At 41.0% G+C, this 22,108-nt stretch overlaps 2 protein-coding genes across 8 annotated transcripts in view; both read left to right on the top strand.

Moving 5' to 3' along the window:
* The window catches only part of rc3h2 (ring finger and CCCH-type domains 2), a 25,627-nt gene extending 11,307 nt beyond the window's left edge, over positions 1–14,320 (top strand). For 3 of the 6 annotated variants that reach the window (XM_014336655.2, XM_014336651.2, XM_014336652.2), the window contains exons 7-20: positions 497–629; positions 2,362–2,480; positions 2,802–2,914; positions 3,021–3,329; positions 3,544–3,746; positions 3,856–4,154; positions 4,237–4,383; positions 6,053–6,190; positions 7,672–7,836; positions 7,952–8,201; positions 8,417–8,501; positions 9,545–9,752; positions 9,935–10,089; positions 10,214–14,320. In XM_014336655.2, the coding sequence (XP_014192141.1) occupies positions 497–629; positions 2,362–2,480; positions 2,802–2,914; positions 3,021–3,329; positions 3,544–3,746; positions 3,856–4,154; positions 4,237–4,383; positions 6,053–6,190; positions 7,672–7,836; positions 7,952–8,201; positions 8,417–8,501; positions 9,545–9,752; positions 9,935–10,089; positions 10,214–10,355 (2,466 nt within the window). In that variant the 3' untranslated portion in view covers positions 10,356–14,320. Of the gene's footprint in view, positions 1–496; positions 630–2,361; positions 2,481–2,801; positions 2,915–3,020; positions 3,330–3,543; positions 3,747–3,855; positions 4,155–4,236; positions 4,384–6,052; positions 6,191–7,671; positions 7,837–7,951; positions 8,202–8,416; positions 8,502–9,544; positions 9,753–9,934; positions 10,103–10,213 lie in introns of all 6 variants that reach the window. The other 3 variants (XM_014336654.2, XM_014336653.2, XM_014336656.2) reach the window with 3 other exon arrangements.
* Positions 14,321–16,759: 2,439 nt separating this feature from the next.
* Positions 16,760–22,108, top strand: part of LOC102293409 (rab GTPase-activating protein 1) — an 83,418-nt gene continuing 78,069 nt past the window's right edge. For both annotated transcript variants that reach the window (XM_005931842.3, XM_005931841.3), the window contains exon 1: positions 16,760–16,904. The gene's annotated coding sequence lies outside the window, so the exon portion shown is untranslated. The remainder of the gene's footprint in view (positions 16,905–22,108) is intronic.

Below are 22,108 nucleotides of genomic sequence, written 5' to 3'. Positions count from 1 at the left end.
CAAGCTTAAACGTGCTGCTGTTGTTCAGCCGCTGGTTTCCTCTTTCTGGGCAAAGGTGGCTCCATATATCAGTTGTTAAGCTTAACGCGGGAATGCTTTACAAACATTCAGAGATGAACTTACACATTTGCTTTACTTCTCTCTGGGATCACTTCCTCGGAGATGAAACACCGGATTGGTAGCGAGGCTACAAATACACACAGTCGCTCTATCACGTGATGCATACTGCTGCTACGTGCCACGGTTATGAGCCGAGTTACGCCATGTTGCAAGTTTTGTGAGGTGCTTTTTTGATATTTAATGGATCGATTACATTTTTTATTTCTCTCCGATATCCGATCCAGTAACTTATGTCAGTGTCGGACCGATACGTAATATCGGATCGGTCCATCTCTATTTATAACAAGCGTCTGGAGAGCGGAAGCAGAGGAATAATGCAATCATCTGTTTATTAATTCTTTGAAAAACGACCATCATCTTCTTTCATCTGCTCTAGTTGCAGTCTCCAGAGTCGTTTGCAAAGAGTGTTCAGGAGCTGACGATCGTCTTGCAGAGGACAGGAGATCCTGCCAACCTCACAAGCCTTAGACCACACCTAGAACTGCTAGCCAACATAGACCACAACCCAGGTACGTCCCTTCATTTAACACCATGGATCTCAAGCTTTTTCTGGTTTTCTTCACATGCCCCACACTCCACAGTTTGTATCATTTATTAACAAGAAAATAAGACCCAAGTCAGATTTTTGTGAAATAAACGGTGGGACAATAGCATCAGGTTTGTTCATTTGCTTCCCTAGCATCCTCCTCTGTCACATCAACCCATTGCTTGTCCTCATTCAAAATCTCTGTCTAATATCTCCACTCCCCCCATCTGCACATGTCCAAACCATCTCAGCTTTGCCTCTCTAACTCTGTTTATATTGCCCACCTTATTCAATTTTTTTTATTTTCTTTTATATATTTTTGTTTATTAGTTCACTCCATATTTCTACCCCTGGATATCCCCAGTGACTCCACCTACAGTAGCTTCAACACGCCACTGGTGTGGACTGCCACATAGAGAACAGTATTCATCCATCAATCCATCCAATTTCTTGCACTTATCCTTATGAGGGTCGCAGGAGGGCTGAAGCCTATTCCAGCTGCTGTAGGGTGGGAGGCAGGGTAACAGTATCCATATGGTTCTAATTATTAGGGTTTCAGAAGGATTGTTGAGTGAAAAAAGTGCTGCTTACATGCCAAAAGGCAAATTGCGAGTGCAAGACAGAGGGAAAGTTATGATTCATCATGTGTGCTAAACATTTACTAATCAAAACATAATGACTAAGTGTTTGATGTCTATTTGTCTTTTACATACACCCTCAGCACTCAGAAATGTATTCTGCACTGTGCCTCTCAAATTATTAGACAATATATTATACATGCTGCATTACTGCAAGTGGCTATATTTTCTTTGGTGTCATGTGGGATATTATCCCTCTGCAGTGCTGCTGCTGTGCTACAGCCAGCAAAAAACTGGAAGCTTGTGCTTTTCAAACAAAATAGTCATGTGACCTTCAGCTGTACAATGTATTTTGTGTTAATTATCAAATCTTGACATCTTAATGCACGAAGCCAAGATCTGAATGCTGTAAATATTACTGTGACATTTCATTATGATAGTATTTAGCTTTACCATTCCTCCTTTCATATCTTCTTTAGTTATTAGACTGTGTAGGAACGTCCAAAAAGATAGAAATAACTCTCCAGATGGGGAGAGTATTAATTTGACTTAATGGTAACAGGGTCTCAGTTGTTTATTTTATATTTTCAGTGGGCTACACTACAAAATTCTACTTGGGCTTTCTGTAATTTAGTTCTGTGAATAGCTCACACTTACATGTTTCGGATCATCAGACAAATTTAACAATTAGCCAAAGATAACCTAAGTAATCACAAAGGGCATTTTTAAATGATGATTTCATTTATCAGTGGAAAAAAGCTATCCAAACCTACCTGTGTGAAAAGTAATTCACCCTGCCCTGCCCTGTCGACATCTGTCATTCTGGAAAGCATCACAAATAATGTCCAAGGCTTTGGAACTTCAGTGAACCACAGCCAGAGTCATTATCCACAAACGGAGAAAACCCAGAAGACTAGTGGACCTTCTCAGGATTGGCTGGCCTACCAAAATTACAGTTCCACTTTTGGGTGGAACTGTTTTAATCCCACTATTGGGTTTAGGAAGCACATTGAGAAATATGGGTTAGGGCTAGTAATTCCACCCTTTACACAGCACAGTAGATTAAATTTTGTGGACTTCTAGTACCGTAATAAAAACCTCTGCTTAACAAACTGTATGTTGTCGTTCTGTGTGCAGATGCTTCCGCACCATCATGGGAGGAGCTCGAAAGTGTGATGCTGGCTGTAAAGCTGGTGGTTCATGGTCTAGTGGAATTCATACAGAACTTCAGCAAGAAGAGCCATGAAACTCCACAGGTACCCTGAGGCTAACAATTATAGTCGCAAAACAGATAACCAGGTATAAGGTGGGATGTGCTGCAAGTTTGTAAAAGACCATTAACATAATATATGTTTTAAAGAGCTGGTAGAGCTGTTAACAGTTAACAGATTTAGTTGAGAGGACTGAACCTCGTCTTTAAAAGTATAGCCAAGCGAATAGAGACTGAAATTGCCGTGTGAGTCTCATGCGCCTGGAAAAGCACTGAAATTGTTGTTGTAGGGAGACATGTTCATTATAGTAGGTTTACCTATGAGATAAACGTAGTAGTTTAATAGTTGGGTCTGTGCATTTTGCAGCCTCAGGCAAACAGCAAGTATAAGACCAGCATGTGCCGAGATCTTCGTCAGCAGGGAGGCTGTCCCCGAGGAACCAGCTGCACATTTGCGCACACACAGGATGAGTTGGAGAAGTGAGTGTGCAACTACATAACTTCCATTTTCTATGATTAAAAAAAATAGCATCTAATACATGTCCATTATACTGAATGCTCCTGTTGTGCATCCTTTACTCGATAGATTTAGATTGAGGAACAAGAAGAGCAGCAGTGTGGGCCGTGGGTTCCCTTTAGCGCAGGGGGGAATGAATAAAACTTTCACCATGGAGGGCAGCATTCACTCTGATGTGTCTGGAGGAGTAGGACAGGGGCTCAAAGGCAATGGAGACAGCACAGCTACCATGGCGGAGGGAGTACCCAGCCTAAATCACCCTCAGCTGATCTCCAGAGGGCTCGATGTGATGGAGGAATCTAAGCGAGCTGTGCCAAATGGAACTAGTGGGCCCAATGTGTCTGGCTCCAACAAAACCGCATCTGGGTCAGCAGAACAGTAAGAGTTGTTTCCACCTGTTTGCTGATGTTTACATCTTCTGTTGTTGGTATTTAACCCTGTGATCAATGTTAATTTTGCTTTAAGCGTAGCACTGCTGTTTATATGTCTAAGAGAATAACTACAGGTGAAAACTCTAGCACCATATGAATTTCCAACTCAGTCCTAATCTTGTACTAACTCTTTCTCTGTGTGTTGTCATTCGGTTCATTAGGAAGCCTCTCTCTCCTCCCAGGACTCCAGTCAGCCACTCATCAGTGATGTCTCCCTTGACCACAGTCGGACGGTCTGATGGTGGTGCTCCTATACCCAAACATGGTCAGTTTATTCTGCGTCCATCGCATCCTTCTCAGGCGTCCGAGGTGTACTACCAGGAGCCTCACTCCACATATGACACTGCCCACTATCAGCCAGCCTGTGAGTTTGTTTTTACACGAAGTTGGATGTGCAGAAATACTTCACTGTTGTGCGATAGGCGGAAAGTGCTCATAGCTTCTGTTTTTCTTCTTTTCCTCCTACTCTCCAGCAGGTTCCTATTACCCATCAAGTCTTCATCCCCCTCACAAACCTTGTATGGCTCGGTTCCTGCGATCCTCCAACGTCCCAGAATCCTCTCTGCCACCTTCCATTGGTCCTCCATCTTCTTACCCAAATGAACCTCAAACTCCACACCCACCTTCTTCGTCTTCCTCGGGGTACCCATCACACCCGCCTAGAGATCGAATGGGACCTCACACGTTCCATGCCCACCCAGGGCACCCAATGGGCCCTGCTCATGGAGTTTACGCTCCCCTCTATGACAGCAGGAGAGTATGGAGGCCTCAGGTGAGCAATCTCGACTATCATACTACCATAAAGTGTGGTAATTCTGCGACTTTATTTGTAATGTTGATGATTACATTTGCAGCTGTACCACAGAGAGGACGCCAGGAGTAACTCACTGCCTCCAGAGGTGCTGCATTCCTCTGTCTACCAACCTCCACTCAGGGAGAGGTTCAACTCTCTAGACAGCAACTACTGTTCTGGAGCTGAACATCGTGCAGGGCTACACAGGGTAGGGGAAACAACCATAGACTGTATATAAAAGACATACTTTTTGTGTTTGCATCGAAGCTTTGTTTAATCTATGAGTCTGTAGAGCGCAGTTGTCACCATGTAAACGTAAACGTTTCACCCACATTTGCGACTAAAAATAGACCTGCAATAGAAACGTCTCTCGGAGCAGGCATGTGAATAAAAAGTATGACAACAGCCCACACGGCCCCCACTTTTTAAACAGAAAGACTGATAATGCAGCAGCAGCAGCAGCAAAGACGATGATGTCATAATTTATACACACTCAGAGCAAAGAGGCAGAGCTGTTACCGGCACAGTGAGCTCACAGTGAGTGAAAAGAAAATGTTTTTCTAGCATCCAAAACAGCAACACTGCTACTGTAATCACCATTAAAATCTTTGCTGGGAAAAAGCTCAGATATTATGGAGGGGACTGTAGCTGTCAGAGAGGGGGTAAATAAATGATAGAAAAAAGCTGTAAATACATTTCATCTCTTCAGTTAAGTGGGCATATGTAGCGTGGGGGTGTACAGGAATTGGCACACTTTTAGAGCCAGCCCCAAGTGGTCTATTGAAGAACTGCAGCTTTTGGCCCTTTATCTTCCAACATATCTTCACCATTGCCGAGGGCAACACTCACTACTAATTGGCTGGAAAAATAAACTTTCCTCTTATCAGTAACATCTCGCTTAGACATTTAATTCAGTGGTGATATTGTAATTTCCCCCATGGCTCATTTGAAGAGCAGAAGTCTTTAAAATAAAAAAAATATATATATATTTGAATTATTGATCAGTGGGCATACAGAGAGAGATAAGTGACTGAGTTATGCTGTAATTAAAAAGTAGTGGTCCCTACTGAGGAAAATAATGCTAACATCCCAATATATCACATTACCTTATCAATTTTTAATTGGTGGTGGTCTGTGTTACACTGAACAGATTTATTGCTTCTTTACAGCAACATCTCCTCTCCTTCTCTTACTCTTTTTACACCCACATATCGCCTCACCTCTACCTTCCCCTTCAGTCACAGAGCTGCAGCATGGAGCTTCAACCTCCTTTATAGTCCTCCCACTTCTCACCCGAATATGTCTCTGCCTCTCCCACTCACTTGTCTCCTTCTCACATCGTCGTATAGCATTACCAGCTATACTGCTGCAGTGCTAAAGCGCACTTCACCGACAGAGCTACATTACCTGTCGTACATAACAAGACTCGTTTTGTAGGGTGTATTTGTGGAGATAAAAGTGAAAATGAGGAAATGCAGTGTAAAAAAAATCTGCAAAGAGCAAACAAACATGATCCCATCTGGCATTATTATGCGTTACTAAAAGCCAAGAAAAGAAAATGAATCCACTAAGTGCAATGCAACTCAGTATCCCCCCCACTTGCATGTACACATGATGAGGAAAACTAATAGAAAAAATAACCACTGTGAACATTTCTCTGACACATAAAGGACATTACATTATATTGCATAGTTATTTACAGTTTCCACCCTGGCTGCTACCAGTTTCAGACCTAGGCCACACAAGTGCAGAAGACTGCAAAGGCTGTATCAATACTACCATTTTGGGTTCAGATATATTATTATTCATATTATTCTTATATATGCTGTAATATCTCTGTTGATGTTTCCTCCCCTGCCCATCGCTTCCCTCTTCAGGACTACGGACGTGTTGCTCTAGGCTATGAGGATCTGTTCAGAAGGAAGCAGGAACAGTGGGCTCATCATCACCATCATCACAGTGCCAACAGACCCTCCCAGTCTTCTCCCATCTTCACCATCGATTTTGGGACAGAGGTATCAAAGCAAATAAAAGAGATGCCCATTTCTCCTTATTTACACACACACACACAACACTTTTAAGGGGATTTATTGCCATGACAAGTAAAACTGCCCTTCTTTTTATTAAATATTTATTAACGTGCTCACTGCAGGCGGATGAAGCTACGAAGGGGTGAATTGGTTATGTGTTTTAACGGTTTTAAATTATGTTGTTTTTTAATTCCTATCCCAAAAGCTTATGCTTCAGCTGTGTCCAATGCTATTTAAGTGGGAGATAGTTGCCTAGCAACTGTGGAGGAAGATACCATAGCAATGCACAATTGTGGCGTGTGTGTGTGTGTGTGTGTGTGTGTGTGTTTGTGCGGGAGAAAGTGAGAGAGAAAAAGAGAAGGCAAGACTTCACCAAGCAGTGACTCAGGCTTTCAGCGGAGTAAAGCTTTGTTTAAGAGTTTGGCAGATGTCTGTTTGTGAAAACATCCACGATTAAATCGACCACTTATTAGGTGCACAACTTTTTTAATTGTTTGCTTAACACGTTCAGTAAAATTTGAAAGACTCTGCATAACAAGAATAAGCAAATAAGACCAAGGAGACTGGCTGTCGGCGCAGTGATTTTTGCAAAGTGTCAGCACTGGCAGCAAGTGCAGAAATTCAAGTTAGTGAGTACATGTGGCTGCTATATTTTAAGGACGTTACTTTGCTTTTTGCATGGTCTTGGAGGAATTGAATCCCATCTAAACCCACACACAGGCTGCCAATCTGTCACAGGGATGACCAACACGCTCTCATCTCAGGGTGTCAAATACCGCCTTTCTGTCAGATTGCTGAGATATGAACAAAGTGTCCTTTGACTCACCGGCTGCAGCAATATTGTATGCTGGGAGATAACTGTTCAGTTTTAAAGAGTGACAAAGTCCATATAGGGAAGCAAAAAAGGGTGGGTGTGGTTTTCAGTTACCAATTCTTAAGCTTGGGAACAGTGGTTTCTGTTCTTTGTGTTTAGCACTTTGTTTTCATCTACACTTTAATTTTGCTCTTGGTTGTCAAGTTCAGGATCATTTGCAAATTATGCTAAAGGCTACTTAATGCCTTTAAGGTGGCCCTTTAAAGGTGTCCATATGTGGTGAGTTAAGACCAGCTTCTTATTGCTGTAATCAGGTGTCACACAGCACAGGTGCCAAAGGAAACCAGGCAAGGTTACAGTATTTAATGAACTGGGAAAGAGAATGGGCACCTTAAAAATATGTTAGCTTTTCTGCATGATTTATCAAATGCAACATATGAAATATTGAATATTTCATGGCATATTCCTGTCCGAAGATCAGTGGAGGAAAAAAAAGGTGTAGCTATTCTCCTCAGGTGCCTGAAAAATTGAAAAATAAATCTTAAATTAAATAAATAAATAAATCTCCTTGACCTTTGGGCAACTAAATCTAGAGCAATGAACAGCAAGCAAAAATCTTTTTTTTTCCTGTTTTTCTATCTCTCTCTTTCAGCATGTGGAAAATAGTGGAGGTCAGTGTGTGGGATGCAGGTTCAGAGGTGATGAAGGCTTGGCTCACTACTCCCCTTGGTCCTGTGGTACCATTGGGCCCTGCCTCAGCTCATTTGAGCCTGAAACGCTTGCGCACACCTCATCTCACGCCTGCTCTGAGCACTCGGTAAGGCTCTTCACATATACAAAAGGATCTATTGTTTATTGCAAAACACAGAATTTTTGGCTGTGTACAAATGTGTGCGATCGCTTTAAAATGTGCACGTGTTTTCCCCATGCAGGAGTTGGACAGTAACGAAAGTAGAGGTGGTGGCGTCGGAGATAGCGGTGTCGGGAAGCGATGGCTGCATTCGCTGGATAACTACCGTCGCTTGAAAGACGAAGACCCGATCATTCCCTTTAGTGAGGGGCCCATTATCTCGAAGTGGGGGGCCATTTCCAGGGCGTCCCGCACAGGCTACCACACCACTGACCCTGTCCAAGCAACAGCCTGCCAAGGGAGTGCCAGTACCACTCCCATCAACTTCAAAGGTGAGCAGGGATAAAAAACAAAAGAAGATATCGTACGAAAAACTCAAAAGGGACTGAAAGAGAAGAGAAAAGATAAGAAATGTTTAAAAGTAGATCAGTACCTTCTTTGAAAAGAGTTAAAGCACAATCTGATGTTTTTTCTTATATTGCTTTATTTGGTGTGATTCAGTTGTTTTTACAAATGTTTTACTTTACAACTCTTCATTCATTCATAGATTACAATGCTCACTTGGATCACAGTGACTACAGGTGGAGCTCCAGAGGATCAGACTCTTCCAGCCACTCTAGTTTCCTGGAGAGGTACAGCATTTACATTCAGACTCTGTCCTTCTAGTTTTTTTTCATTGCTGTCATGTGAAAAGGAGGTTTTCACAGGGCTAAGCACACCATTACTGCCTCCATAGGAATTAAGAGGGTAAGTCGCAGCCAGATGCTGCTAATCAAATGCACATGATTAACTTATCATCACCAAGCGAGACCACTGAGATAAATGCAGAAGTTTGGTTAAATTTCGGGAGCATACCCAGCGGTGGGCATCCCATCACATTTACCCCCATCACATTGTGCAACAGTCAGAGCTCGAAATCAGACACTAGAAGCCTCAGTTAGGATTTTAAAGTTCAGGACGGAACAATTAGAAGAAGACCGAGCAAGTATGGTTTGTTTGGAAGGGCTACCAGGAGAAAGCCTCTTCTTTCAAAAAGTGACATATCAGCACGGCTTAGGCTTGCAAAGTTTCATCTATACAAACCTGTCCTTGGAACAGATGAGACCAAAGTAGAGATGTTTGGCCATAATGCACTGCGCCATCTTTGAAGAAAATCAAGCACAGCATATCAGCACAGACATCTCACACTAACTCTAAAGCACGGTGGTGGAGGGTCGATGAATTAGGCTCATTTTACGAGCCCAAGGATCTGAGCATCTTGAGTTAACAATAAACTCCTGTGGATACCAACATATTGTAAAGTGAAATGTGAGGTCATATGCTGGACCACTTAAACTCAGACCTAATTGTGTCATGCAGCATTACAGTGATATCAATCACAGCAGCAACTCTTCAACACATTGGCTATGAAGGAATCAAGGTGTCACAATAGTCCAGTCAAAGTCCAGACCTAAACCTGACTGAAATGCTCTCTGATGCTGGGCCATAGAGAGCTGTGCAAAAACAAATGCGTGCTAACCTCTATGAATTGCAGCAAATTCCTACAGAAAACTATTACTTCAAGTTATAGCTCCTAAAGGCCTGTGGAAATGTTATTTTTTCACATGATTGTACATGACCACACAGTAATCTTTGTTTAAAAAAACTGATCTGTGCCGGTCTGTGCTTGCTTTAGTGAGCAGCTCTGTGCTTCAGAGCTACATGCCAGACGAACTTCAATAGGGAGCGGCGAGAAAATTGTGTCTGATCTGAAGGCTCACCGGACCGCCTTTAGCCAGGATCAGGACCGAGCCGAGAGCGAGTCAGACCCAGATCGAGACATTGAGCTCGAACTCTGTGCTCTAGACATGGAGGATTCGGACCAGCAGGAAATAAAGTCTCAGGTCAGTATGATTTTGTATATGCTGACGCTATATGTAGTTTCATGTTCTGAAGATTGATGTTGAATTTGCCCAACTCTGAACTGGGAACAGTCTCAGTAAAAAAACAAGTTGAGAAAAAAAAAGGTTTAATTATCGACCAGACCTCTTTATTCTTTGTCTTGTGTTACAATTTTGCCTCACAGGAGTCGTTAGACCTGGTCACCCCACAGTCTCAGGATGCTTCCCTTCTCCTTTCACCTCCGTGCTCCTCTACCCTCATCTCATCTCCTGCAGCAGAGCACCCACAAACAGAGTCAGAAAAGATGGATGCTCACCTGTTGAAAAAAATGGCCTTCAGGTGAATTACCATGGTAATCACTGTTCACAGGATTGCCCCGAGTCTTGAGTCATTTTTGACTTAAGTGACGCACAATCTCTCGCTGTCTTCCTGTCTCACATCTTTGCTCTCTCCTGTTTTGCAGGAAGTCTCTGTCTCCAGGAGGGTTAGTCTCAGGAGGTCTGGGCATTGCGAAGCTCCAGGTTGGACCCCCTCGACTGGGTGACACTTCTACCCGGGCTTGTCCCGAAACATCTGGGCCAGAGATGCTGCTCAATGGAAGCTAAGAGGACACAAAGTCAATCACTGACCTACAAAGAGCTACACCTGAGTTCCACATCCTGGTTGAATGGAAAACCTTTTAATTCCAGCCTTCATATATGTTGATCACATGCCTAACTGAAACTTGACAGATAATGGTCAACAGCCTGTGCTGTGCCACGCTGCAAGGTCAAGAGTTATACACATTTTACTAATTTTCCAACTTTGCTGTTTATGGCTAGGAAGGTAAATAGCCAGTTTTCCCATATAGTAGATGCTGAACTTGTCTGTGTTTGCCGTGCCAAATCTGGTCATATTTACAAGGAGGGTTGGAGAGCTCTTAAACCATCCGATCGGTCACATAGGATTGAATTCATTTGTTTCGTTTTTTTGGGGGGGTTTTCTTGTCGTTCTGCATAAGCTGTCAGATAAAGTTTATGGGTGACAATATGATAAGTGAATGTTCTTCAGTTTTACCAAGTTTACTGAGATCCTTTCTCCCAGTATAGCATTGAGGTACACAGGAAATTAAACAGAAGTCATTTGCAGCAGCAGACCCTCCATTTACTTACGCCTGTCCCAAACATTGAATGCTTTGACATTAATTCGCTGTGTCTAATTTGCGTTTAGTTTGTGCCTTGGAAAACATGCATTTCCAAAAGTTTCAAAGCAGGTGCTGGTTTATGGTCAAGGCCCACATAGCTTTTTAAAGGGTAAACAGTGGGATTATTTATCCCTTTTTTTAGGCGGACAAAATTTTTTCCATGTCTTATTAGGCTATAACAAATGCCTTCTCTGAGCAGCCTTATGTTTCATATTGACATTTCATTTTACGTCTCTGAAAAGATTAAGACATAGATGTTACTTATACTGAGACCAAAAATAGAAAGGGCACGGCACCCTTCTGAGAAAATAAAAAAAGAGCAGCAGAGGTCTTTAAAAAGTGCTGATAGTGAATGAAGCCTCTGTCTTTTGAGTCATATGATCTTTTAAACGTTGGGCTCTGGATTCCAGTCCTGTCATGGGATCAGAGGCACAAACATACAGACCTAAATTTTCAAAAGATCACTGATCACCTAAGGTCAGTTTTCTACTTTTTTTTTTTTTTAAATGAATGATACAATACTTTTAACATAAATGTATTTTATTTAGGAACAGACTTTGTAGTTCAAGCAGCAGCTAGAGAAAATGTAATGAATTTCTCTACAAGTCAGTTTTATCTCTTTGTGCCTGTAGTGGCACTAATCAGCTACTCTTATTAAGTTAAAGAGTTTCACGCCGTCATGTGACTGCCATTCACACAAACATGCAATACAGTGGCCTTTCTCTCCTTAGCGTGGTCTAAAACGAAGCATGTGCTCTACAGTCCCCCCGCTCACACACAAGCTCTGTTTGTTTACCATTTCAAAAGGTGTTAACGAACACAAATGTGATCTTAAAACGGAACTGCATTTTAAAAAGTCCACCGTCTATTATTTCCGGTCCCGTCATTTTTTGTTTGTTTGTGTATGTGTGTGTGTTGTGTAAACAATATTTACCAGCTGTGCGTGATGTTTAAAGGTCAAGCCTACCCAAGAGAGGGACGCCACTTCGTGCATCTGTTCATGCTATAAACCTTTGTTTTACTTTTTGAAAAGTTTTGGTTAGTTTCATTTAACTAACTTCTGTGAAGTTGTTTGTTTGGGTATTTCTGTATAGGTTTTTTGCCACTCTTTTGTTGTTAGTTGCGTGTTACATTGTGGTAGACTTGCTTTCCAATGTTTGTCTGTGTTACATTGCCGTGTGCTACTTCACCGTGGCTTTGTTTCAATATGGGTGATTTCCATACAGCCCTGCTGTGCCTCACTCCTTTTATAAATATGAGGCTTCTTGTCATGAGTGAATTTTTCTTAGTGACTTTAATAAATACAAAACATGAACCCATATATATATATATATATATATATATAGTTATGAGGTTTGTTTACATCCAATTCTAAATCTTGAGGACGAAAGCTAACTGATTTTCAAGTCTTTCAAGCTCCCTTAATTTCCTCTTATCCCCGCTACTGTACCTATTTAATAAACAAACTCAGAAACATAAGCATTAACATATTTTCTCTCATTATTTAATAAAAGTAAAAGGAGAGAGAAAGAGAGAGAAGGGAATTGGATAAATTGGTCTGAGCATTTCATTATAACTTGATGTGATACTCTTTAGAATTTAAAAAAAAATTATTTATTTATTTTTTGTTTTGTGTGACCGTGAAAGCCAAGGGCAGGCACAGGGATTTAGCTGCTTCCAGACGGTTATTAAATCAGCTCAGCTACCTATACTATCACTCTGCATCTGTTTACAGCTTCACCTTTGAAGTACAACATAATAATGTTAAGTGCCATGTTGGGTACAGTACAATCAGTCTCTGAAATCCGCGCCCCGTCCCACAGCTTTTAATTTTCCTTCCCCTGTAAACTGTGCGAGGAGGGAGAGGCTCTGTCAAGTCGAGGAGTGAGATACTTCTCTTGTAGTTGTGCTTTGTTCCATTAGAGGGGGCTAGCGGACCCATGTCTGTTTTGAATTGCTCAGGGAAGTCTTAATTTGCTCAGCTACTTTGGCTTTTTCTATATCCATCACTTTGAATATTATGTGGAAGTATTTGCCTGAATTTCACTTTGCTGATAACTGACCCTTTCACCCCAATCATGCGTGGGTTAAAGTGTTAGCACTGATTATGTTATTTGCCAATGTTTACTTTGCCAGTGTTTTCTTTGCCTCTCGGTATTAAGTATTGGCTTTGCTATTTGTGTTCACATGAGAAAGGGCTGGGCACTACTGTATGTAAAAACAGTATTGTGAGTATTGAAGTAATGTCAAAGTGATACTCCCTGTTTCCTATAAAGTGTCTGGAGCACTGCTGTAGTGGCTAACTGCACTGCACTGCACTGATTCTCCCATCGCACCCAGCGAGTGCCCCTTCCCACTTCCCTTCAACCCACCTCCTAAACCTTGGCCCTCCCTGCATCCTGCGTCATGCATGCGATCTAATCCCTCTTGTGATGGCGGAGGAGTAATGACAATTCTGTAGTTGTGATACAACACACCCAGCGCTGTAAGAGTTCTGCACATGCCCACTGTGTGGCCACGTCAAGTGCTGAAGTTTGCTTGCAGCATTTTAATTGCTTGCTCATGAAAATCAATTATTGTTTAATAGAGATTATATTATTATTGTTATAACCACATTTGGTTGTTGTGGTATTTTTTTTTTCTTGGTATATTCGAAGTCTGCTTCTTTTGGATATGAAAGTTTGCTAAAAATGTTTTTTATTAGAAAAAAAGTGTCGCATTATTCTATATTATATGGGGGGAAAGCCTGTTTGTTGATTGTGAAACATATGAACTGATGTTTTCTGACTATTCATGTCTGTATTAGACATTTTATTTGCAAATCTATTGTTCGATTGAAATGTAAACTATTAAGAGATGGTACACATCCGTCATTGTATACAGTCTGACACCATCATTAGATGGACTTTTAGTATAGACGCTCATTTATACAACCTGTGATAATCAGATATAGTTAAATGTTTAAGTCATTGGGGCAGTTGTGTAATGTTTCAGAATGAGGAAACTACAATCCTTAAGAGACGGTATATCCAAAAGGTCCCCAAGATGAATAATACTGTTATGTATTCCATTTATTTCCTTGGAAATATCACGTTGTGAAAGGTTTCCCTTTTACTAATTGTGCAGTAATGCAGGGCTGGAGTAAAGTCTAACCTATGGTGGTGATGATTTATGTGCTCTTAATAATGTATGAAACTGTTTGAGTTTTGTTTTACTGACTGATTCTTCTGGTGCATTTTCTGGCTTGTTCAAATGTATTACAATGACTTGCAGACAGCTTGGCCCAGCGGCATACTGCTTCGGGGTTGCACTGAGACGTTAAGTTATGAAAAAGAAGATTTTAGCACATGAAATTGCATGCTATAATAAACCAACAATAGTACTGTGTGTGTGATTCTTGTCTTGATTTGTCTTGTTATAGGATTAGATGCTGGAGCACATTTACAACAATTAACAACAAGAGGTAAAATCCACCAAAAAAGGTCGAATCCATAAAAGTCTGTATAATAACGGCCATCAGTCAAACAATACTGTTTGCTCTGGGTCTAAACAGAGCGCGTTGTGTGCGACGTCTTCTTTTGCGCATGCAGGCCGCTTTGAGGGTTCACACTAGAGCACGTTTGCTGTCACATTTTATTTGTAGTGTGAACGAGCAGACAAAAAAATTGGATTTGATCAAAAAATCGGAATTGAGCATTAAGACCTGCAGTGTGAACGTAGACAAAAAATGACCTCTAGATCCACCCATCCATCCAGGCTGGAGAACTGAGAGAAAGCCCACCCAGATATGAGGGGAACATTAAAAATCCACATACAAAGGCCACCAGGCTGGATTCAAACCTGAGACCTTTGCGCGCCAAGGTGACAATGCTAACTGCTACACCACTGTGCTAATGATTTTTCTTTTCAATGTGATTTCCTAGGATCTTTTTTTTAAGTAGAATATCACAATGATGCACCCACATTGCTTCAAAATGCAGCAGGATTATACATTCCTTCCTGCGTGATTGTTGCAGTGCATTTAAACTAATCAAATCAAAGTGGCTGTTAAAAGTGTGGACTTAAACATGAGGTGGTCAGTGTTATTGTGAAGCGTTCATTAGAAATCTCTTATTTCCTAACACGCTAAGTATGTGTGTGAGCCTGGTGTGATGTGGTGACCTGGTTTTCAATATATTTAAACGGAGTATTGTGCTTTGTGTTCCCACGTACGTCCCTTATGAAACAACAGGCTGGACAGGAAGGGCCAGCATGGCACCGACACAATGAGAACCGTAGGTGTGTTTCTCATAACTGACTGCAGCGGGACATAGTTGTTGTTTTTTTAAACCCAAGATATGTTGTAAACAGAAGGACGCCATCAAGACTGTTTTGTTTTGGTTTTTTTTTAATGAGGTGCAACACAAGGACCAGATATATTTAATAAGTGTATAAAACTGGTGATCAAAAAACAATTTCAAACTACGCAGTCCTTTTTTACAGATTTATTATGTGAAAACTGGAGCTGCATATGAATTTAAACAGAAACTTCTAATGGATAGTTTTTTGCAAAGTGAAAAAAAAGGTATTAGAGACTTTTTACCTAAGTAAAAGAATCATTTTTAAATAGCTTAGTAGTTCACAGGATGTATATTTAAATATATTTAAGTTCTTGAACAAAATGTACTCACGTGAAATGGCACTGTTAGAATCATATGTATGATATTTTTCGATTATTTTAGAAATATTTATGTGTATGTATCTTTAACATTGCAGCTGTTGATGATTTTAATTACAGATATATTGCTCTGTAACTTGATCTATAATTGCACTCAAAATATAAAGTGCATGGAAATAGTTAAATGAAGTATAACTACATAAAACCTGAGTAAAGTACTTGCGTTAATGGTCCTATCTGTGCTCTCATCCAGTGGTGGGATTGTACTCTAGTCCAATGCATTTGGGGTGCAGGCAACTAGAGAAGGAGAACCATATTTCAGAGGGACCATGTACAACCCCATTCATCCCTTCTATACATACCCCTGGGCACCATCTACACTGAAGTACTGCAAAATTCTGGGTTTACATTTGATTAACTTGAGTGTGAACTATGGAAACAAAGACTGAAGAGACTGAAGAAGTCACTTGGATGTGTTGAAACGTTTCTCCTACTGAAAACGCTACGTCCAGATGAACAGACTCAACTTTTGGAGATATGGAAATAAAGGTTCTTCTATGTAGAAGTGCATGAATTAATACAAGAGGAGAACATATCATTATTTTATGACTGTACCAACTATTGTACTAAGCCAAGGAGTTATATGGTCAGCATCAGCACCACATATGTTTACAACACTAAGAAAAGGAATGAGCACTCAAAGGTAAGAACTTGGGACTTCTGTGAAACCCCAGTCTGCCTTGTCATGAAAGAATGAAACATTAGTGTTTGAAGCTGCTGAAATCCAAGAATAAAGCAACTTCCTGTTGCTTTATTCTTGGATGTGTAGTTGCACACCCTGAATATTTCATGATTACACCTACTTTCCCACCTGACAGCAGCAACTGTATATGATATAGATATGAAATAGATAAGAAAATCTATGAAATAGATATGGAAACCTCCATCTATACCATAAAAACCTCCAGAGCCAAGCACAGACATTCACGCCACTTGCAACTGCATTTATTTTGAAAAATGGAGAACAGACTCCTACTTGGCCCAGTGTGTTTGACACTTCTCATTTAAGATGAGCCCTGACTTAAAAAACAAAACAAAACAGACTCGTGTTATCAGTCAAAGCTGCACACCAGCCAGCGCCTCCTTTCTGCATAGACTGAGGAGCAGTGACAGACGCATGCGCGGTGTGGTTGTCAGCGGGTTGGTTGGGCTTGTGTTTACAGCTCGGCTGGATGCTGTTGTCTGCTGATGTTATTTGGGAAGTGCAATGTTGTGCCAGCCGCCGTTGGAATAAAAATAAAAGTGGGAACCAAGGTAAGCTGTTTTGCACTTGCGCACGCATTTATACTCGAGGTTAAGCGTGACTGTCTCCCTGGTCAGGAGGAAATATACCTGTTTGTTGGTTGGAAGTGCCAGAGTAGCATGGCTAGCAGGCGTTAGCTATCCAGCCATAATACTGTAATGGCCTGTATGAACACTCTGTCCATCGCGGGGCCAGGCAGCGGATTTATCTTAAAGTTATTTGCAACCCATTTACCTAAGAGTTTGCATTGATTGTGTCGTGTTGACGGAAGTGTCTGGGGAAATGTTCACTGTGCGATTAAACATTTTGGTCTGACTTTGAGGCTATAACTGCTATAGCTGTATTAGCTAACGTTAGGCAGGTTGGTGAGGGCTAACTGAAGCAGTAAGTGAACACTGGAGCTAGCGAGCCTCGCACGTTTTAATCGAGAGAAATAGATTAGTGCCTGCTCAGGGACAGGTGTGGTTTAATAGGCTGACAGGTAGCAGTTTTGCCTATATCCACATGGAAATGAATGTGAATGCTAAGCATGCCAGATTGTGTGTAGATGTTGCAGTTGTCACTGTAGTGCAGAATATGGACATATATTAATACTTATCAATGCACTCATTATCAGATCGGATCGGTCCTTCCGTATGTTATGCAGTGCGATGGGGACCTCATGAATAAAAGGTCAAATAGCCAAGCATGTACTGAAGGCATATGTGATATTAATATACAAGTCAATAACTTCATAAGATCAGCAGCAGATATTAGAATTAGGCTGTCGGTGCTTTTAACGAGCCTTTCATGCTGTCATTGTTTCAAGAAGACGGAAACTTATAGTGCTATTACAAAATGCCCTGCAGGTATTTGCTGTACTGTTATTGTCACGTGCCAAGGGAATAACCAGGGAGGTTATGAAGTTCTTGCCTGGAATAACTTAATTATTATTATTTTTTAAATCATAGGCAGTCTGCCCTGCAGGACCCATTAACTACCAAAACACAACCTTGGAACAAAACTAGCTGTTTAAATACATTAATAACATTTCGCAAAAGGCCTCATTTTCCAGGGTAGTCCCCTTCAGCCTTTTAAACTAACTTTGCTGACCCTGATTTCAATATATCAGAATGAGTGTGTGCTGTGTTACAGCTTCCTCTCTGCTCTGTGTTTTACTGTTAACATTGCACATTGTCAGTTCTTTAATGAGACAAGTTGTGTCAACACAAACTGACCAGAAGTTATATGCCATATTCCTCTCACTTAATGCTGACGACTACTGTCTGTCTATCTGTCTGTGAGCTTGAACAGTTTCCATCAGTCAGCTGATTGTTCCTGTTGTATTTCCTGAAACTCCAGTATTACGAAGCAAAGCTCGTTGCATATAATGCATTCGGTGCATGCGCTCGATAAGAACAAAACAAAGCCAAAAAAAAAAGATTAGACTTTATGTAAATATTTGTTCTATTAACCATCAGCAGCTATATTAGAAGAGGAGGAAAGCCAGCACATTCACAGCTATACTTTATGGAAGCATTATGTTATGCATGTGTTTTCTTCCACATTACACAATAACATACATAATGCTGGTTTTACTACAGATGCTTATGCACAATAAAGTACTTTATTTGTCTGATAAACAGACCGCTATATGGAGATTGCTATGATTGTTAATTTATGTGGTGTTGATAATATCAGGAACCACTTCATTCATCACTTATGGTAATTAAAACTTATGTTATCTGTTTAACATTAATACTTTTGTGGCTTTAGGGACAACTTAAAAAGCTGCTGAGAGGCTAAGATTGGGCCGTGCCACTTCTCTGATATGTTATCTGGAAAATGTCTCACAGAGATTCTTTCTTTCCTGTATCAGCAAAGACTGTAAAGTGCACTTAACAATCAAAAAAGTAAACAGCGATCACAAAAAAGTGACCAATAAACAAACCCACTCCCCCAAATACAAACACATAAATGCCATGCACAGGGGGCGATCGTGGCTCAAGAGTTGGGCGTTCGCCTTGTAATCGGAAGGTTGCCGGTTCGAGCCCCGGCTTGGACAGTCTCGGTCGTTGTGTCCTTGGGCAAGACGCTTCACCCGTTGCCTACTGGTGGTGGTCAGAGGGCCCGGTGGCGCCAGTGTCCGGCAGCCTCGCCTCTGTCAGTGCGCCCCAGGGTGGCTGTGGCTACATTGTAGCTTGCCATCACCGGTGTGAGAATGTGTGTGTGAATTGGTGGATGACTGGATATGTAAAGCGCTTTGGGGTCCTTAGGGACTAGTAAAGCGCTATATAAATACAGACCATTTACCATGCACATAGCTCAGCTAATATAAGTATATGACATTACATTATATTATTATTAGGCCCTTACACCATAATAATAAATATCAACCACTAAAGACAATAAAGCAGAGTAAAGATGTCAAACTGAATAGATTTTAGCACCTCCCTCTATCACTACTGTTCAGATGTTTTTTTCCATATCTGGCTTTGGACTGAGATGCGAGTAACACCCCTCATACACACCTGTTTTTGGACAACTGATGTAGACTGAATGGCGAGGGCACCAACTGTTGTGGATTAGTGTTTCAGTGCATGTGCTGTGGGTGAGATGACTCTAATTCATACATTAGTTACATTAGAGTTCAAAAGTTCCCGGGCGTTTGATAACGGTTTACTTTTGGGGGAAATAATGTTTCCGCCAAATAACCAACGAATTGGACAAGTCTGCATCGGCCTCAACTTTGCACAACTGGATTTTGTTGCATGTACTGCTTCTTTGGAGCTTTATGGAGTTATTGAGCTCATTTGTGTCACACTGATGGATGCATCAGGGGCAATTAAGGGTTCAGTATCGTCCCCAAAGATACTGAGCAAGTGTTTCTGTGGTTAGTGAATTACCTGCTCTTCTTCCCAAGTAACAGCTATCCTCATGTTCATTGTTAATCAAATTTAATTAATAATTTAAAAAAAAATGTATAGAAAAGACCTGATTACCTTCTGGATTTTAAATGTTATGACTTGGTGGATTAGACGTATTTCCGTCCTCAGTTTATGTGGCTTCTTATTAACGGTAGGGGGAAGCAGTTTATTGGTAAATAAATGTCTGCAGACTGTTGTAAAGCTGTATCTAGCTAGCTGTACTGTACCTTGTATGGATGCAGCTAATTTGTATTTGATTCTTAATCATTCAGTTGCATTAGATGAATACCCACGTTGCATGAAACACTTGTGATACTCCATTAAAATCTGTGTCATCACCTAGGTGCACACAAAAACACTGAACACAGACCGAGCAGAAACTAAAAGTGGGCTCACTCAATCATCTGGACTGTTTGTGTTGAGAAGACATTAGCCTGATATCCGCAGACAGCTGGTTAGTATTAGCTGCCCAGCAGGGACTGACTGAATAAATTAGAATCCACATACTGTTCAGTCCACTTCCACGCCCTCATACTCTGTAGCTAGAGATAGCGTCTCATCAACAACCACAGGCCGAGAGCTCAGATCAGTATGCAGATCTGCGCCTCTTGCAAGACAACATTGTATGCACTGCTCACGAGAGTTGTCTTCTGTGTTTTTTCCTTGATACTCAGTAAATAGAAGAGCTATTTTAAGGTTAAATACATACACACACAAACCCACCCACATTTTTAGATGTGTGATCCAAAAATAGCACTCGATGTTAAGTCACCTGAAACAGAAACTTTGGTTGCATGTTAAAAGCAGGGTTAGATCATGTCATTTCAGCTGCTCATCTTATAAGGGTTGTACCTACCTCTCTATTTTTACTCACAGACCATTTGCACACTTCTTTTGAGTTATAGATGCTGTACGCTTTATTTCTTCCTTTTTCTTTCTTGCAGCCCTGCTTTGTTTTCCTGCATCTGGGCTTTGGCTTTGATAAGAAATTGCTCAATTTTTATTGTTAATTCACTAAACGACAGAAACTTTGACATACATATTTATCACTGAGGTAGGGACAAATGCAAAAGTGAGAATTCATATTCACTTTCAGTTCCATTTTCTGTATGTTCATCACACATAACTATTGTTGCATGCATGTTAACACACATCTAAGTGTCAGCTTTACTTTAAAAGCCATACCTCTATTTTTCAGAGACAACACCACTAAGTAAGTAGCTGTGAATAGCCAGTCCATGGCTGTAGCTCAGTATTTTACAGTGAACAAGTTTGTTGCAATCAGTTCTGTGTTTGTGAAATTAAAGGCCGGCCTGCCGTATTTTATTTAGTCACGTGAGATCATTTTATTGTTGAGCGCGAGTCTTTCGAGAGCATTCATACCACTTTATTAAACCAGGGGCCTCTGACCTGCAGTGAATCTGAATGAAGATTATAATTAGATGCTCACACAGTACAAATAAAATACTGTTTATGTGTGTGTTTCTTTGATTTTGCTTTGTACTGTTACACTCCCATTGTAGTAGATGAGCTGTTCTGTCACTTTTCCTCTCTATTGCTCCTTTTTCCCCCCTGCTATCTCCGCCTGGCTGAAATCAGTGCTGTGAGGCGGGTTGAAAAGGACTGTGGTGCAAGCCTGAATGCTCTGCCTGTGTCTGGCTGTGTCTTCCTCTCCCTCGTGAGGTGCACACAGGGCCCAGCTGGCAGCCCAGAACAGCCCATTCAGCTGGACAGCAGTGGGAAGCAAAAAGAAAAAGAAAAAAGAAGCAGGCATGTGTTTCTAGTGTGTGTATTTTTACACATGGGTTAACATGGTATCCTCCTGTTTTCAACTTAAAATAAACTAAAGTGTGTGAGCCACTTTAAGGGATACACAGACCTCACCACTTTACTACTGTTATCGCTTTGTGTTGATTTATAGTTGATAAATGAGTAGACGATGTAGGTTGTAGTCCTGAAAGAAGATACTCAAAATGAACCTGGCTGCATTTTAAGGCTAAACGTGAGCTTACTTTATTTTCCTCCTTGACAGAGTAAATGTAACTTATATTGGTTTTCACATTTGTAGCATCTCATAGACATGCAGAGTATTCATGTTGAAGTCAGAGAACATTTTGGGAAACAAGCTTTGGAAGAACTATTGCCGCTTCATATCCATATGAACCTATGAAATATGCTGAACAGCTGAGTTATTGGATTCATCCAGGGTGTGGGCTCTTCTCTTCTCTTCTCTTCTCTTCTCTTCTCTTCTCTTCTCTTCTCTTCTCTTCTCTTCTCTTCTCTTCTCTTCTCTTCTCTTCTCTTCTCTT

The sequence above is a fragment of the Haplochromis burtoni genome, unplaced genomic scaffold (assembly GCF_018398535.1).
Source record: "Haplochromis burtoni strain Fernald_Lab_line unplaced genomic scaffold, NCSU_Asbu1 Contig_151, whole genome shotgun sequence".
Taxonomy (NCBI): domain Eukaryota; kingdom Metazoa; phylum Chordata; class Actinopteri; order Cichliformes; family Cichlidae; genus Haplochromis; species Haplochromis burtoni.
This window is presented reverse-complemented; position numbering and strand designations above follow the sequence as displayed.